The sequence below is a fragment of the Bufo gargarizans genome, chromosome 3 (assembly GCF_014858855.1).
Source record: "Bufo gargarizans isolate SCDJY-AF-19 chromosome 3, ASM1485885v1, whole genome shotgun sequence".
NCBI lineage: Eukaryota > Metazoa > Chordata > Amphibia > Anura > Bufonidae > Bufo > Bufo gargarizans.
The window spans coordinates 479,818,929-479,838,160 of NC_058082.1; the positions used below are offsets into that span (position 1 = coordinate 479,818,929).

General features: G+C 40.9%; 1 protein-coding gene across 1 annotated transcript in view; it reads right to left on the minus strand.

Annotated features, from left to right (window-relative positions):
• Positions 1-594: 594 nt before the first annotated feature.
• The window catches only part of SLC6A4 (solute carrier family 6 member 4), a 112,044-nt gene continuing 93,406 nt past the window's right edge, over positions 595-19,232 (minus strand). Inside the window, exons 11-14 of the mRNA XM_044283789.1 lie at positions 18,745-18,844; positions 16,608-16,708; positions 8,945-9,112; positions 595-6,531 (exon numbers count right to left, since the gene is read on the minus strand). Of these exons, the coding sequence (XP_044139724.1) occupies positions 6,457-6,531; positions 8,945-9,112; positions 16,608-16,708; positions 18,745-18,844 (444 nt within the window). The 3' untranslated portion in view covers positions 595-6,456. The remainder of the gene's footprint in view (positions 6,532-8,944; positions 9,113-16,607; positions 16,709-18,744; positions 18,845-19,232) is intronic.

The following is a 19,232-nucleotide window of genomic DNA, read 5'->3' on the forward strand; positions in this document are numbered from 1 at the left end:
AAAATACAGTTTTGTGTATCTAGCCCCTTTCTGTTTCTATGATTATACACTACAAAGAGACAAAAAAAAACACGCTGTGGATCTTGCATTCATCATATATTACTCCTTCACATGTCTCTCTTCACGCTAGCCTTCAGAAAGTCTGAATACACAAGCACAATAAGGTCATAAAAATGAAATAACAGCAATAATTTAGATAATATAAAAAAAAACATTTTCCGAACTCGGGTTCGGTTCCAAGGTACCACTTGGAAGCGAACCCGAGTTCGGGAAATGCTTTTTTTACAGTACAAATTAATTTATGAAGTTATTACCCGATGTCTCGTAAGACTTCGTGAAGCAATAACTTTGGTTAATCAGAGCCAATACATTCTAATATTGTACGGAGCTCCTGCTACATACAGTATTAGGATACTTTCACACTAGCCTTTTTCTTTTCCGGCACTGAATTCCGTCATAGGGGAACTGATCCGTTTCATCCCCATGCATTCTGAATGGAGAGAAATCCGTCCAGGATGCATCAGGATGTCTGCAGTTCAGTCACTGCATGCTGCGGTATTATCTCCGTTCAAAATTCCGGATCAGTTGCGAGAATGCCGGCATTAATTTACATTGAAATGTATTAGTGCCGGATCCGGCATTGCGGTATTTTTAATTTCCAGTATTTTTTTTTCCGGTCTGCGCATGGTAAAAATTCGAAAAAAATGTATAACTGATCCGTTTCTCCGGAGGACATCTAATGTAAATTCATGATTACTCCTTTGTATTTCTTCCTGAACAACCTATATATGTCCTCAATGAGTCACAATGTACATACATGAACATTTCAGTAATGAGCAGAGGTGTAGCTTGAGGCTCCTGAAATCCAGTGCAAAATCTGTAACAGGAGCCCCATCTATTACAGATTATTTTGAGTATTGGTCTCCTCATAAGGGGCAAAAGCACCCTTCGGACCCCCTCAGTTTCCAGGGCCAAGTAGGACTGTAATCTTTGCATTGCCTATACTTCTGCCGCTGAAGGGTATGGCTTTTGTATTTGCTAGTTGTAGGAGAGGCATCATGGCACCATTAGCAGGATCAGCAATGACCATTCATGGACAGACATAGCTTGGTCAAATGCATACATGAGAGCCTAGAGACGTTTTCCTTTTTGTAAGCTATACATTATCAGAGGCTGCTCAGTACCATAACAATCTATACATCAGCAGCATGCCTTTTCTTGTATGGTTATATAATATTACAGAATCAGATCTAATGATGATGATTGCACATTTGATTCACTGTACTTCTTTTACGTTTTCCTGTTGTATTAAGATCATCCAATTTTAAATAACATGAAATGATGCCTTGGATCCTAACAAGCTGATCTGAGTGTTCATTTTTTATTGGGGAGATTGGTGGCAACAGCATATGAGCCGCCCTTAGATCCTACTGCTGTGTACTATACATAAAGTCTACACCCAACACTACAGTAACGGTGGAACTGAGAACGGTTTCTTTCTTTGGCCATCTTCCTCTGTGTTTAGTGGATAGATATAACATTGCTATTTGCTTGATGTGGCGACTGTAAGCGCATGTACTATATAGCTGCTACAAAGAATGCTGGGCGTCCATTGTAGACCTCCCCACCCTTGCTGAACTGAAGCCAGCCTAGCGAACAGCTGATGGACACAAGTCCACTGGGGGGTCCACATCTATCCATGCATTTAAAATGTGGGACCCACAGTGTAACCAAATGGCCAGTCTTGGGTTACAACAATGGCAAATGCTCTTTCCATTCTGGCTTCTAGAAAGGGATCACAGGCAGTGGGCCCCCTCTATCATTTTTTTTTATTTATTCAATTTTACAATATATATCATTTTCATGCACAATATTAATACAATTACATAGCCTTACCCTTACCAGGTGTTGATCTCAAGTAATGAATTGCTTCTGATTTGAAGTCATCTATCACTGAACTCAAATTTACCCCATAGATCTTCACTGGCATCTTAACTCAGGACCTTCTGGTTCTGAATATATAGACCACACCGAGCACCAAATTTCCCTAGATCTGGGTCCTGACCACCTGCCATGTCCACTTTTTTAAGACATTTTCTTCTTCATTTTTCCCATAACCAAAGACAATATTGGTTGTTGAGGTTCAATCCCCCTTTCCCTGGACTGAAGGTCACTATAATTACAGGATGATATGCCCTAATAGGATATATACACACGTCCTATCCTCATGGTACAGCCTCATTGACAAAAAAAAATAGCACATCCAGAGAGAAATGTCAGATTGCTGTGAAACTCAGCATGCAGTTATGTCAATGATTACAATTGTGGCCTGATTAGACACTGGGTCCTGCCATAAGAGGGCATAAAAGTGCTCCCCCCACTGCCCTATTAAAAGGCTCTCAGAAGCTAACTTTGGGTAGTGTGCATCTTGGTGAGAGATCGTTGACTACTAGACTTGCCTCTGCAACACACTGAAAGAAATCTTTCTCAGTTGACCAACTTTGAGAGGGGGCGCATCATTGGACTGAAAGAAGCAGGTTGGTCATTTTTTAAAAAATTGACCACCATCTAGGCCTCTGACCCAGCTGTTAGGAGGTGTTGGGAGCAGTGGTTGTGTGATGGCGCACACACAGGGTGAGCAGGCTGGATCACCCAGACAGACCAGTAGAGAGGACCGTATGATCCGCCAAGCACGAGAAGCTCTTACAGTTTCATTTTCCACCATCCAGATACAGGTGGCACCTTCATTACACACCCCTGTCTCTGCCTAGATGTTTTCCCGGTGCTTAGCAGAAGGACGTTTGGTGTCATGGTGCGTCTTATGTGTCCAGGTATTGATAAGCCAGCCACCGTAGGCTTTTTTTCCAGTGGTGTCGTAATTGAGAATCCTGTACTACTATGGACTAGAACCATATCATCTGTTTGGGATCAGCCTGTTCTAATTCCGAGTATGGAGGTCCCCTGGTGAGCGCTTCAATTCCTGCCTTTGCTGTAGAGAGACACCCTGCCCCAACTGCTGGCATGATGATCTGAAGGGCCACTACATACAACAGTTGGTTACCCAACAGCTCAGTGAGCTGTGCAGGACATCCTGCAGCCAAATTAGGTTGCCTCTCATGGCAGGAATGTAACACTTCCTTGGCCCAGTTGCCAGATTTATCGCTGTTTATGCATTTATGGGACCAGTTAGGATCTACAGGCCCAGCTGAAATATCTGTGGGAAAATGTGCCACAGGATGCCATATGGAATGTGTATGCCTCCATGCCCAACCATATCTCATCTTGTATCCAGCCTAGAGGGGGGCCAACAGGGTCCTAGAGCCTCCTTTCAATTGTATAATTTTCCCAAACGACTGGCCATACACCCTACAGGGAAATTTCTCGGTGAGCCTACATCCAGTAGGCATCCTGAGCCCTTCTCACAGCCGCCAGCCACAAAAGGATCTCATGCTCTCGGCATTAATTAATGCTAGGAGCATCAAGTACTTATGCACCTGCCCAACGGCCGCTGGTGCCCTCCTAAAACTCAACTGTATCATTGTCCTCAGGATGGTGATACAGTTGAATACTGTGGTAAGGCCGGCAGTATTTTGTGCTACACTGTGTATTTGCTTCTGTGGGAGCGGTATTTTGTGCACCAATACAGTATTGCAGGCCCTGCCTACTGCTGTTGTCCATGCCTACTTGTGTTGGCCGGTTAGTTTGGACCCACCTACAACATGGGGCTAGTTTTCGGGGGGGAATGGGGGAGGTTCAGAGCCACTTTAAATTCCCATTCCACCCCTGCAGACATATAAAGTTTCATTCAATTCAAACTCCTCCTTGGTGCGGTATTATTTTTTTTTCAATGAGTGTATATTCTGACATCAATGAAAAATCTTTCATTGCTCAGTCATCCTAAGCTTCCGAGTCTCATGATTGTGTAGGAAATGAATAAGATACAATATACATGGCATAACAGCATCATCAAAAGGAAATCCACAAAGCAGCACACTATCCAGATCTTAGGTCAGTTTGTACACTTTACAAATGGGGTGGACTTCAATACACATTTTACAGCATACAGTATTATACAGCTAACCACATCTAATGCTTGTCTTCAGCGGGAAAGTTGTACTATGGATATATGTAATCGATCGGCGAGCATGTGCTTTAATAAAGAATGTTCCATCAAAACTTAAAGAGGAGCTGTCAGTCACTTTTCCGGACATATCTGTTTTAGTAACTCCTTGCCTTCCCCACAGAATAATAATTCTCAAGCATCTATTATTAAGACTCTATGTTGTTCCATTGCTTTGTTATTTCTAGACGCAGTTAGGAATGAGTTATCAGCAGCTTGCAGTAAAGGTACAGAAGGGTGTTACCAGTTAGGGATGTGTCCCTGAACAGTCTAATTGGACAGCGTCAGACACACCCGCTACTGGTGGTAACACCCAGCAGTACCTTTACTGCAGACTCCTGGCAATTTATTTGTAAACTTCTAGCAGTAGTAATACAAAAATGGCACAACATGGAGTCATAAGAATAGACGCTCCAGAATTGGTATTACATGGAGAATGGAAGTGGTTGCAAAAATAGACATGTCAAGAGAGGGGTGACAGGTCCTCTTTCAATATACTTATATAAAGAGTTACCAGGTCTCGTTTATTATATTTATTTCACATATCTTTTATGGTAATTAAAAGCAGAAAAAAATAATTTATATGAAAAATAAAATGCCCTCAAATTGTACTAGGTGTAATCATTACACTTCATATGCAGTGTTCTCCAGACAACGATGTGCAGTCTAGCATCTTTCTCAATATACGGTAATATAAAAATATATAGATAAACTGTTATGATATATTAAATATACTTTAAAATATTTTCTAATACTACTCACTATGAGGCAGTTTAAAGTAGACCAGTAAGGCTATGTTCACATCTGCGGCATTCCAGACATCCCAGTTATCTGGATCTGGCATAGCTGGATAGTGCCGCACACTGCTGGACCCCATAGAGTGAGTGCTGGATTCTTGATGCCCCAGATTTGAATGTAGCTTTACAGGCCTCATGCACATAGGCGTGCTATGGTTCCTTACAACCTGCTAGTTGTATGGAGCCATAACAGGGCACTTACTGTGGTAACCCTACTATAGCTCCATGTGCCTTGTATTACAGTGTAACAGGCCTGTTTAATCTAACTGTGCCGTTTATAAGTAATCCTCCCTTACACCTTTCTGCCTATGATAGTACTCAACGTTTTGGGTGGTTGACCAATGTGACTGAGATTGAGATAGACTGTGAATGTTGCATGCAAATGTCACAAATTAGAAACCATTGTACATTTGTAAGTACTTTATGATGGGGCTGGTATCAAGGGGTGAAATAACACTGGCAGACAAATGACGGGTGTTTTGAGAGCTATTATAAGACTGACAATATCAGTGTTAATTGTGTTGAGAACACTAATTAGAGCATGCTCTTGAAGGTGTGACCAGAAGGGGTTCAGAAGGTATCACCAGCATACTCAGAGGTAGGGCACATATACCTTTCTTTCTCCCACCTGCAATTTGGACAGTAGAAGGGTCAGGAACCTATCATGATAGCACACAAAAAACATCAACATGTAGACATACATAAGTTGTAATACAGGTAGCCAAAAGAATAAAGACACAGATCTATACCAGAACATTTCATTGGATATAGGGAATCATAAGGTTTAATTCAGGTACAGGTTCCCAAATGGTTGGCCCTTATCAGAATGGTTATCTGGGGTAGGCCTAGGCCTTTAGGGAATATCAGGGTTTCCTTTCCTATGTTTTACTGCTCGCCCATTAGAGATCTGAGATCTTGTATGTACTGTCCTCTAGACCATGGACTATGGGTTGAACGTATTTCTGTATACAGCAGAGCATCTGGCTAGCAGCATGGGTGTTCCACAGAAACCTATCATACGTAAACATCATTAATGGTAAGTCCATCTTTCATTTGTTTTGTTTTTTATGGATCTGCTTCTCTATTATTTTGACTGGCTTTATGGTTGATGACTATCTGTTTTATTACTTCTGTGTATCGTTGTATTACCATGCACTTTGTTACTGATATGGTGCTCCTGCCTCTGGTGCTTCATGGAGCATATCAGTTACTAATACAAGTTAAGCTATCATGATTAGTTTGCTCTTATGTTAGAGAATATTGTGCCCTCTAGACAAATAAGACCATGTTCCCAACAGCATAAGACATGCATGCTGCAGTTCAATCATGGATGGACATTAAATATTCTTTGAATTGGACCCTGCACTTGTCGGTGCTTTAACGTTAGAGACATAACCTGTGCCCAGTCTGCCTCTCTGGCATGATCCACTGCAAAGTAGGTGGTTGAACCATAGACAGTCTGAAGTTTACAAAGTTTTTCTTAGGCACAGAATGGGGTGCGTTGTCTGCAAACAAGAAAGGGCAATGGTTGTTTCCAGGTTACACAGCATTCATATGAATAGCTCCCAGTGGTATTTCTGATCCTGTTTCTGGGGTTATACTCTTAATGAAACGCTATCAGGAGACAAAAATGTAAGAGACTTTAATTAGCAGCAGATTTTTGTGTTTAGTTTAAAATTAGTCACAAAAAAATATTGTAGGGAATCTCACTGCTAACTAAGGGGGAAAGATTAGATCATTAAAAAATTAAGCACCAAGGACACATTCAGAGCAATTTTTAAATTATTGTATTGAATTTTTCAGATTGGTCTTTATGATATATTTTCAATAGTTTGTCTTCTACAGCCTTCAGCTTCACTACATCTGCAGACTGTTGCTTCTCAGTGAAGCCCATTAGAGATCTCCTCTGACAGCTTGATCTGTAACCCTTATCTCCAGTAAGGAGTGAAGGGCTACAGACGGAGCATTCAGAGAACCTCTCTGACAGATTCACTGAGAACGAGAAGCAACAGTCTGTAGATGCAATAAAACTAAAGGCTGTAGAACAGCGGTCCCCAGCCAGCGATCATCTGGTACCGGTCCGCGGGGAGTCTGGTGTTGAACGGTGGGGACAGGAACTGTTGGCTCTTGTGCCCCATCGTTTAGCCTCCTAGGCTGAAGGCCTCACCTCCTATATACTGTATATAAAGAGGCACTACTAGGGGACACTATATATAAAGAGACACTACTGGGGTGGGGGGCACTATATATAAAGAGGCCACTACTAGGGGACACTATATATAAAGAGGCACTACTGGGGTGGGGGGCACTATATATAAAGAGGCACTACTGGGGTGGGGGGCACTATATATAAAGAGGCCACTACTGGGGGTGTCATATGTACATAGGACACTACTAGGGGGGGCATTATATCTACTGGGGCCTAAATAGGGATGATTACTAAGTAGGGACATAAAAGGAGTTATTCTTTCAGTTATACAGAAAGAAGTTGTGGAAAAAGAGAACAACTCCAGTCAGAGGCGACATCATTTGTAAGTCACTGATTGGGGGCCTATACAGGTTTATTAATTACTGTGTTTTGACTAACCGTCCCCCACACACACACACATCCCTCACCCTAAATCTAAAACAACCACCACCCCCGCCACCGGTCCACGAGAAAATAGTTTTGTGTGCAACTGGTCGCTGGCACAAAAAAGGTTGGGGACCACTGCTTGTAGAAGACAAATTGTTAAAAATGTTTAATAAATACCAAATGGAAAAATGATTTCTATTTAGCCCACGATAAGTATAATGCAGATCCGTTTGTATTATCTTTAACATAGCCAAGACGGATCTGTCTTGAACACTATTGAAAGTCAATGGAGGACGGATCCGTTTTCTATTGTGTCAGATTGTGTCATAGAAAACGGATCCGTCCCCATTGACTTACATTTTGTGTCAGAACAGATCAGTTTGGCTCAGTTTCGTCAGACGGACACCAAAACGCTGCAAGCAGCGTTTTGGTGTCCGCCTCCGAAACGGAATGGAGACTGATTGGAGGCAATTCTGAGCGGATCCTTTTCTATTCAGAATGAATTAGGGCAAAACTGATCTGTTTTGGACCGCTTCTGAGAGCCCTAAACGGATCTCACAAATGGAAAACCAAAACGCCAGTGTGAAAGTAGCCTTCACAAGCATTACATACTTTTGCAAAAATGTATGTATATTTCTGCAGGCTGTGTTTTTTTAAATAGTTAGTGACCCTTTAAATGGCAAAATGCATGACAGAACTGCACACAAAATGATGCTACTTCACAATAAAAAGATGAAAGACAAGTGAGAAATGGTTAGGACCAGAAAGACTGTGTGTATTCTGTTATATAGCATGATGAGGATGCAGGGACAATATGTAAAAAGGCAGCCTGTGATAAAGCAGTAGGAGCTGAGAAGATATATAGGGAAAAGATTCAGTACAACTTGGCTTAGAGGTTTTTCTTTTTCTTTTTTTTTTTGGAATTGAATTTTATAGAATAGTATTTTGTCTGTACATTGCATAATAAACTTTGTTGTTATTGCACAAGAAGAACATAACTATAAGTTATTTAGACATTTAATTTACTTTATATGCTTCAAAGTCAACTAGGGTATCTGCACATGGCGCAGATTTGTATGCAGAATATCTGCATGAAATCCTTGGCTTAGAGGTTTTTCGGCAAACTATATATTAATCTCACAAACTGTAAACTTTCATTATTCTACAGGTGGCCATGCAATCTCGATAGCAATATTTTTGCGCACCACTATTTTTCTCGCTCCCCCACAAATATGCATGTGCAATTCAATTGAGCAAACATGGGTTCTCAATGGGTAGAGGGGAGTAAGCTGCTTCTAGACACCTCTGGTGACCGCTTATCTCCCTTGAGAACAAAGCGATCAGGTGTTGTAATCCACATGTCCGATACTCCTGTAGCCCAACAATGAGAATCGGCACACCTCGATACACATAAGATAGTTGGCTGACCAGTTGAACTGTGTCCTTTCTTACCTCTTTTAATGAGCCAGGGGTGCTAGACAGTCGATATACCATGTATATTGGCACACAGATGAATGAAGATGTACCAATACAATAACCAAGCACAACGGACCAGTCTGGGTACTTGTAGTTAAAAAGACGTAGCTCTGGAGGACTGGACATAAAGCTGCATATAATAAACTGGGTAGAGAAAAAATAGGAAATTTAGTTTCAAGTCATTTGAATTTAATTGATCTTTTATAAATTGCCATAGTATGTGTGTTTGTATATTTGACAGCCAACCATAACCCCTAGACCTCCTTTTGAAGATAACTTCTCTGATCCCCTCAAGTCATCACCAGGGGAAGTCATATAAAATGAATGACTGACTATGTAAAGTGTTGGAGTGCTGGGTCCATCATTCTGGCTCAGAGGGGAATCTGGAGCAGGAGACCTTCCTCTATATACTTTAATGACAGATCTCACCTCTTCCTCTGCTAGACGAGCAAGGATACCGCACCTGGTTGCAGTTGAACAAATATTGGAAGAAAAATCCAGCTCCACGTCTAAGCAGGAAATACTTTTTATTGATGCGGTTAAAATCTTCATACAGGACAGTTTCGTCAACGCGTTTCAGACCATATGGCAATTTTGGTCCTTCCTCATGACATGTCCTGTATGAAGATTTTAACCGCATAAATAAAAAGTATTTCCTGCTTAGATGTGGAGCTGGATTTTTCTTCCAATTAATGACAGATATAAAACCGCATAAATAAAAAGTATTTCCTGCTTAGATGTGGAGCTGGATTTTTCTTCCAATTAATGACAGATATAAACAGAAGTTTTAAGAGAACCCCTTTTAAGGTTGTTTCTGCCTGGTGTGTGTATGTATATATATCTTTGTTTTTTTGCATTTTTTTGAATTTTTAGGTTAACATACAATGGAGTTCCAGTGCCATAACTTCACTGCGTTGTCAGATAATTAAACAAAAACTCAAAGGGAGTCCAGCACATGATGGAAGCTATAAAAGATCACGCATGTCTGTACAGCAAATGTCATGCTCCAATTGAAAGTTTAGGTTTGGGAGGTTTGGGGCCAGTAGTTGAATGAATCTCGACAAGATAATAGCTCAATAATAAATATCAAGATCCGGCAAAGCTATGCTTCCTCATCAGTATAGAGTGTGCCAATCTTAGGTGTCTCTTTTTCCATAGAAAAGTAGATAACATACATTTCACAGTGGTGAAAAATGTCTACAGAACAAGTATGGGTAAAAGTTGCATGACATAGAGGAGTTTCGGGAGGAAATACGTTTTCATCAGGTTCTTACGTTTCATCCAAGATGTCACTGGGTGATTATAATCTGACAATATCTTCTGAAACAGTAGGGGTAAGTTATTTTCTTTATAGAGATCACTGGGGTCACTAGTTAGTTGAATCCTCAGGTTTTTTATCAATGTCAATCGCCATGAAAAAGGGGAGGAAATCTGAGACTACTTCTGCAGGTAGAGTAATGTTCAAAATCTCATATTTGTCAACGTTCACTTTGGAATTGGACAAATCATCAAAGTAAGAAAAGAGTGCTTGCTATGTGCGTGCTATGCACAACGGTTTAGATTCTTGGCATATTTGCCGGGTTGTGGCCGGATCTCTATTGGTCCCCATTATAGTTAATGGGGTTGGAGGGGGATGTTCAAGCTTCCGGCAATACCAGTATGCAGAGAGAAAAGAGCCTGCCAGATCCTAAATGCTAGTGTGCAACTAGCCTAAGAGGGTGGTTTTGGGATCTAGCATAACAGATAGCAGGCACTAAATTTGACATATTATCCTTCCCTTCACAAATCTCACTTGTTCACCTGATATGAGACGGGGAGAACCTTGGCTAAGCCTAATGGCCAAATTTTGACATCCACATTGAGTAGTTATATGGGACGATAACTCCAACAGTCCCCTGGGTCCTTCCCCCTCTTTTGAGAAAATGGTAATGTGTGCCTCAAGCATACTGTGTGGAATGGAACAGCCCTGTAACAGGCAGTTACCCATATTGACCAAGTGTGGAGTCAAAATGTTGCTAAATGTCTTATAATTTTCCATTTGAAACCCATCTGGGCTTGGGCTCTTACCAGACGGAAAGGAAGCTACGACTGAGTTAATTTCATGTACAGTTACTAGACGTAGTAGCTCTGTCTGACCCTCTACAGATAGAGATGGTAGATTAAGTGGTTTCAATGCCCAGTGTGCATGCTTATCCTATCGAGCACTGTTGGTTGGGCATCTACCATCTTAATCATCATTTTCCATTAAAAAGCCCATGAGTATTAATTACAACTGAGTCACTGAGCAATACTTGAAACATACCAGTATATGTCTTAATTGTAACTTGTATATATCCACCATCCTTCATAACTTGTATGTTTAGAATAGAAATCTCTATGTTAGAGAAAATTTTAACTTAAGGCTGGACATGATACATTATTAAGCCTCATTCACACATCAATGTTTTGGTCAGTGATTTCCATCAGTGATTATGAACCAAAACCAGGACTGGACCCTCCACAGACATAAGGTATAAGGGAAAGATCTGCACCTGTTCTGTGGTTAGAGCCGCGCCTGGTTTTGGCTTGAAATCACTGATGTGTGAATGAGGTATTATATGGGATAAAGAGCAAGATAAGAGTGATGTATGGTCAACACCACACATGGTGCATCTATTGCTTTGGTTCCTTCACTTAATTTAAGTCTAGTCTTCCAAGTCAATATATTGGTATGATGGTAAGATGGCTTTTTGTTGTCTACGGTTTCAATGTGTGCGCAATCAATAACATCTATTTCCAATGACTGACCAATGAGATGTTCAACATGTTGTAAAATAATTTCAGCAGACATCTGCTGTATATCACATATTGCCCTTAGGCTGCATACAGCCTGAAATGACATTCTATTACTGTGTCTGATCTGAATAAGCATTAAAAGGCTTTTCTGACTACTGATATGCATGACATACCAGAAGACTGGGGGGCATGTGTCCTCCTGTTACTTCTCTAATCCCAGGGCTAAGAGGCAGGAGAGAGTTAGTTTTGCTTTTTCTGCTTCTTTCTTCATCCTCATCAACTCTTTTCTATTCGGGCACCTTTACCCTCCACTTTCACCTTTTTTATTTTACCTATCCACCAACTTTTGTCTTAACTTTTTTTTTTGCAGTGGTGCATGTGATGACCATATTCACAGGGGACTAGAAGCAACGGGGATGAGACCCTTGGTGCAGGAACCAAGCATCGGTGAATAGGGTGGCTTTTTTTTTCTTTAGGTTAATTGCTTTCAGGGCCATAGTTAAAATGACACTGGGTCAGATAACCCCTTTAAAGGAATAAGGGGTAGACAGAAGAGATAAGGGAATTAGTTTTTGGTTCATCATGGGTAGGCAGTGTTGGAATATTGGGGGAAAGTTAAGGACAAAGAAATGAATGGGCCGGTGTGCTATCCGCAAGAAATGCAGTGCACAGATGAAAAGTATGGTCATGTGCATCAGGCCTAAAAATAAATAAAAAAAATAAAAATTCTATAGTCTTGGATATGGAGTGAGAGGAGATGATAAAAGTAGGAGACAGGGTTATTGGTAGACCTCAGTGAGGTGGTACCTGGAAATAGATTATGATTGTTTTATTTCCCATCTAACAGGTGGACAGTAGAATTTCCTCTATTTAATTAATATATGTTTTTGTTATCCTTGTGAAATTGTTCCATCTATGGCAAAAAAAATAAAAATCATAGCAAAAATGTATATGGAAGAACATTATATGAGTAATATACAGATCATTTGGATCATGAGAGTTGTATTTTTTATTATTTGACTAGAAACTTGTTGGTTTAGGATCATTGCTATGGCAGGGGTTATAAAGAACACTGATGTGGTTCTGGATTCCTGTGGACTTGGTTGCCCTGTGCATGGCCTAAGCATAGGCCAACAATATTCTGATCCTGGAAAATCCTTTAAAAGTGGTTTCTGGTTTGAATCAAGATTTAAAATAATCATTTATGAAGGTAGCTGTAATTATGTAATGTATTTTATCTTTATAACTCCTATCTCCCGTTCTGGGATGTGGTCACATGACCATGTCCATACAGCTCTTTATTTCCTGTCATGTTATGTCCATACAGGGGCAGTAATAGGGGAGTGTCTATGTAACTATTGGGTGGGAGGACCTATAAATAAGTAGGTGTTGTTAGGGGCGGTGCTGGAGGTGTGACAGAGAAAGGAAAAGTGCATCATGGGCTTGGTTGGATACAGCAACAGGAAGTGCTACATACAGGATGGAAATAATCCTGTACATGGTGAAAATGGGTCCAGATTGAAAAAAAAGCATTGTAAAGATGTACACGAGGTAAGCAACTACATCTGTTAAAAACCATACTAACCCTGGAAAACCCCTTTAAATTTAGCATCAGGGTTGAGGGACAGGAGGCTCTATGGGAGCTGACACGCTGAAGAAACATCCAAGAGAGCTTTCTGACCCCAGACCTCAAGATTTGGGGTCTGAATTCTCTTGAAATATAGAGTCTGGGGTCTGAATTCCCTTGAGGTTTGAAGTTTGGGATCTAAATTAATTGCGGTGTCAAGTGTGTGAATTAATTTTCCAGTATTGGGTCTGAATTAATTTTGGGGTCTAATGTTAGTCTGAACTAATTTTCCTGTGTTTTGCGAATTTGAGAAATTTAATTACTAGAGATTTCCGAAGATAAGATTTTTTTCCAAGTGCTCCCTAATGCTAAAATAGGCTGGGAAATAGTGAACTATGGATTAGTATATAAAGATCTCCAGATATTGACCAGCAATGCATCATTGGTACACTATGACTAGTTTATGGAGGTTTGTGGGTTTTCTATGAGTTTATATTAAGACAACATTCTCCATTCTCACTCCTACTCTTTGCAGATATGCTTTTACTGCCTAGATTGTGTCCTGACTGCAGCATTGCTCCATTCATCATCCAATCTCCATGGAACTACAACTCGCTCCGGCAAGCCTATTTTTATACTAATCATAAAAGGGAAGAGAGTAAACTGGAGCCTCTGTAAAGTTTCACCTCATCATAAACCTGTTCTCCTCTGCCTTATGCTGAGCACTCCCACACTTGCCTTCTCTAGGGTTCTCTAGGGTGATTAAGAGGTTAATAACAATAATAAAACTGGCTAAAGAGGGTTAAGACACTATTTAAAGCCACATAGAGGTGCCAGCTTCATGTCAGGTTGCAGGATGATGTTGTTCAGATCACTTTATTCCAGCTCATGCGTTGAAGCTTTTATAGCACATATATCTCTGGTGCCAAGTAGACTAAATGATCTCCGTGTTGTTATCACAACCACTATGCGTAGTGAAGTTGTGCTGAGGTAAACGACGTGAATAACATCTGTCTACAATATTATTTATGTAGCCATCTGTAAAGCAGAGAGCAATGAACTGGTAGTAGGACGTATTTAGTGCTCAGAGCAATCACTCCTGCTTAGTCCTCGTTCCTACGTCCTTGGTTTTGGTCAGTGATTTCCATTAATGTATGTGAGCCAAAACTATTAAAGAGGACCTTTCATCGGTCCAAACATTGTGAACTAAGTATCATGATATATAAAGCGGCGCCCAGGGATCTCACTGCACCTACTATTATCCCTGGGCGCCGCTCCGTTCTCCCGTTATGCCCTCCGGTATCTTCGGTCACTTGGTTATAGTAGGCGAAGACTTAGGGGACTTGGTTATAGTAGGAGGAGACTGCCCTTGTTGTCCTGGGCGTCTCCTTCTCCCATAATAGTAAGTGCGGTGAGATCCCTGGGCGCCGCTGTATATGTCATGATACTTAGTTCACAATGTTTGGACCGATGAAAGGTACTCTTTAAGGTGGCCTACACAGAGATAAGGTATAATGGAAAGATTTGTACCTGTTTTACAGGGAGATTCACTTGAAAGAGGCCCTGAATCAGGATTGCCAACCGTCCAGAAATTTCTGGACAGTCCGTAAAAAATAGGCAATGTTTTTTCCTGTGTCCGTGAAAAAAACGGACATGTCCGTGATTTTTTTTGAGGCTGGTGGTACTTCACTGATTGATTTTGGTGGTAATTATCAGCATTATTAATTTAAAGGGAACCTGTCACCGGGATTTTGTGTATAGAGCTGAGGACATCGGTTGCTAGATGGCCGCTAGCACATCCGCAATACCCAGTCCCCATAGCTCTGTGTGCTTTTATTGTGTAAAAAAAACGATTTGATACATATGCAAATTAACCTGAGATGAGTCCTGTCCCTGACTCATCTCACGCACAGGACTCATCTCAGGTTAATTTGCATATGTATCAAATTGTTTTTTTTACATTTTTACACAATAAAAGCACACAGAGCTATGGGGACTGGATATTGCGGATGTGCTAGCGGCCATCTAGCAACCCATGTCCTCAGGTCTATACCCAAAATCCAGGTGACAGGTTCCCTTTAATTATTTAATAAAACTTTTTTCAACTTTTTTAAACCATTTGCTAGTTCCAAAAGGGGACTTTAACAGACAATCTTTTTATTGCTTCTGTAATACATTGCACTGCTTATGCAGTACAGTGTATTATACTGTATAAAGACACCATCAGTCTGCGCCAGAGAGTGGCCTAGCCTTAAACTGCAGGCAGGCCTGCGGCTGCCAGGCTGCCATGCAAAGACATCTGCACACCGCAATCTCATTTGCGGGTGTGCAATTGGAAGGTAACTCCCGCTAAATCACTTGGATGCCACAGTCGCTATTGACTGCTGCATCTAAGGGGTTAAACAGTCTGGATCGGCACTTCTGCTGGTCTGGGCCATTAAAGTAGGAGTCCCGATCTTATGTGCGAGCTGAGACTTGTGCAGCACTTAGAATAGGCCACCGTAAAAAAGGCATTGCTCTATTTTAGGCTTATCTATAGCAGTTGTCTCAAACACATGGCGTCATGGTGGGAGCTTTTGTTTTGCAACAGCTGAAAAGCCACAGGTATGTAAGAGACTTTGCAGTGATATTTGTAAGTTGCGCATATTTGTTCTAAGTTGATCCGTTTTCTTCATTGTCCTGAAGAAGCCAACGGCGAAACGCGCTGGAATCCTTTCTTGCATGCAGTAAGTATTTTATTAGGTTTATTATTATGTGATGTATTTTGATGTTACTAGGTAGTACTTTTAAACATGATTTTATGGCATTTACTATTGCCTATTCATCCTTAATATAGAGTTTTATATCAGTACCTGGGATTATGTGACTCCTTTGTACGCTACTGTTGTATACTATATACCGGTATTACTGTGACTGCATTGTAACTTATCTTCCTGTTTGCTGATTTTCCTACTTTATACATATTATACACTTATTTTTTCTTTAGCGTATTATCAATAAAGTTTTGATTAATACATAACTGGTGCATTGTTTGTAGGTGTTGTTACATAGAAATCTATGCAAATCTTCTTCTTCTTCTTCACAGCTACAAATATGGACCTACACTATCTATATACTCTTTACCTGCTCTTTCCCAGCACTCCGTTCTGTAGCAGCTGTCATCCTCATGCTCTATTGGTAGCTAAACACGCATATAGTACTCCTAAGTTATATGACGCATGAATGGTGTATTGCTTTATGTGTCTTGTGTGTTCAAACACTGCTAGCACCTATATTATGGAGAAGTAACTTACTTACCAGAAGGAACAGTGGGCATATAGCCACCCAGCATATCCTCCAAAACCAGCCTGGAGTGAAACCCAACATTTCCTTTATATCACGACAGAACTGGTTCATACCTAAAATACAACCAGAGAACATTATTCATGTTTGCTTCCAGTAACTGTGATGATAATTGACAGCCATGCAATACAGTCAGGTCCATAAATATTGGGACATCAACACAATTCTAACATTTTTGGCTCTATAAACCACCACAATGGATTTGAAATGAAACAAACTAGATATGCTTTAACTGCAGACTGTCAGCTTTAATTTGAGGGCATTTACATCCAAATCAGGTGAACGGTGTAAGAATTACAACACTTTGCATATGTGCCTCCCACTTGTTAAGGAACCAAAAGTAATAGGACAATTGGCTTCTCAGCTGTTCCATGGCCAGGTGTGTGTTATTCCCTCATTATCCCAATTACAATGAGCAGATAAAAGGTCCAGAGTTCATTTCAAGTGTGATATTTACATCTGGAATCTGTTGCTGTCAATTCTCAAGATGAGATCCAAAGAGCTGTCACTATCAATGAAGCAAGCTATCATTAGGCTGAAAAAACAAAACAAACCCATCAGAGAGAAAGCAAAAACATTAGGCGTGGCCAAAACAACTGTTTGGAACATTCTTAAAAAGAAGAAACGCACCGGTGAGCTCAGCAACATCAAGAGACCCGGAAGACCACGGAAAACAACTGTGGTGGATGACCGAAGAATTCTTTCCCTGGTGAAGAAAACACCCTTCACAACAGTTGGCCAGATCAAGAACACCCTTCAGGAGGTAGGTGTATGTGTGTCAAAGTCAACAATCAAGAGAAGACTTCACCAGAGTGAATACAGAGGGTTTACCACAAGATGTAAACCATTGGTGAGCCTCAAAAACTCGAAGGCCAGATTAGAGTTTGCCAAACGACATCTAAAAAAGCCTTCACAGTTCTGGAACAACATCCTATGGACAGATTAGACCAAGATCAACTTGTACCAGAGTGATGGGAAGAGAAGAGTATGAAGAAGGAAAGGAACTGCTCATGATCCTAAGCATACCACCTCATCAGTGAAGCATAGTGGTGGTAGTGTCATGGCGTGGGCATGTATGGCTGCCAACGGAACTGGTTATCTTGAATTCATTGATGATGTGACTGCTGACAAAAGCCGCAGGATGAATTCTGAAGTGTTTCGGGCAATATTATCTGCTCATATTCTGCCAAATGCTTCAGAACTCATTGGACGGCGCTTCACAGTGCAGATGGACAACCATACTGCAAAAGCAACCAAAGAGTTTTTAAGGGAAAGAAGTCGAATGTTATGCAATGGCCAAGTCAAACACCTGACCTGAATCCGATTGAGCATGCATTTCACTTGCTGAAGACAAAACTGAGGGTAAAATGCCCCCAAGAACAAGCAGGAACTGAAGACATTTGCAGTAGAGGCCTGGCAGAGCATCACCAGGGATGAAACCCAGCGTCTGGTGATGTCTATGCGTTCCAGACTTCAGGCCGTAATTGACTGCAAAGGATTTGCAACCAAGTATTAAAAAGTAAAAGTTTGATTTATGATTATTATTCTGTCCCATTACTTTTGGTCCCTTAACAAGTGGGAGGCACATATGCAAACTATTGTAATTTCTACACCGTTCACCTGATTTGGATGTAAATACCCTCAAATTAAAGCTGACAGTCTGCAGGTAAAGCACATCTTGTTCTTTTCATTTCAAATCTATTGTGGTGGTGTATAGAGCCAAAAATTTTAGAATTGTGTCGATGTCCCAATATTTATGGACCTACAGGGGCATAGCTAAAGGCTCATGGGCCCTGGTGCAAGAGTTCAGCTTGGGCCCCCCTTCCCCCAGTAGTTTGTGGCCCGGGGCAGGGGGGCACATAGCCTTCGTGGTGTCTGAGGCAAAAATTTAAAAGACAACCCCCACCCCCCATGCCAAATTCTTGACCTAACCGCTTCCCTCCGGCCAGAGGTGTAACTTGACCAGCATGCACTTTCTGTAATACTGTTGTCTTCTTATGCTGCACAACGTTCTTAGGGCCCCCTCAGGCTCCTAGGCCCAGTAGCGACTGCTACCTCTGCAGCCCCTATAGCTACTCCCTTGGGTACATACCATAGAACCAGGACACTGCTATGGCTTCCAGGAATACCACAGTGAGCACTGCTGGGCCAGTGGCATACTCCTCAAACAACTTTACCATGTAAGCACCACCCTGGAAAGAAGAGACATAAGTTTCAAAATGCTAACTTTTTTGTGAAATACAAGACAGGTGTCATAGAAGCATCTCAGATAACTTAAAAAAATAAATAAAATCTGAATAGGTAAAACATTTTGTATTGATTAATTTCTTCACATTTCTTTATAGTAGCCCTAACTAAATTTTTCAGATGATGGGCTCTAAATCTCTTATATAGACAGAGTTAAATAGTTAATTCCAACATTAAATGTTATTTTAACATAATTCAGCATGAAGAAGAAATAACTTTAGCATTTTATATTCTGGTACAAATATAACCTTTACTTTATTATAATGGCGCCACCTGGGGTTCAGTCTGTATAGTATTGTGCACATCCTCCTACTGAGCTGAATGAACAGGTCA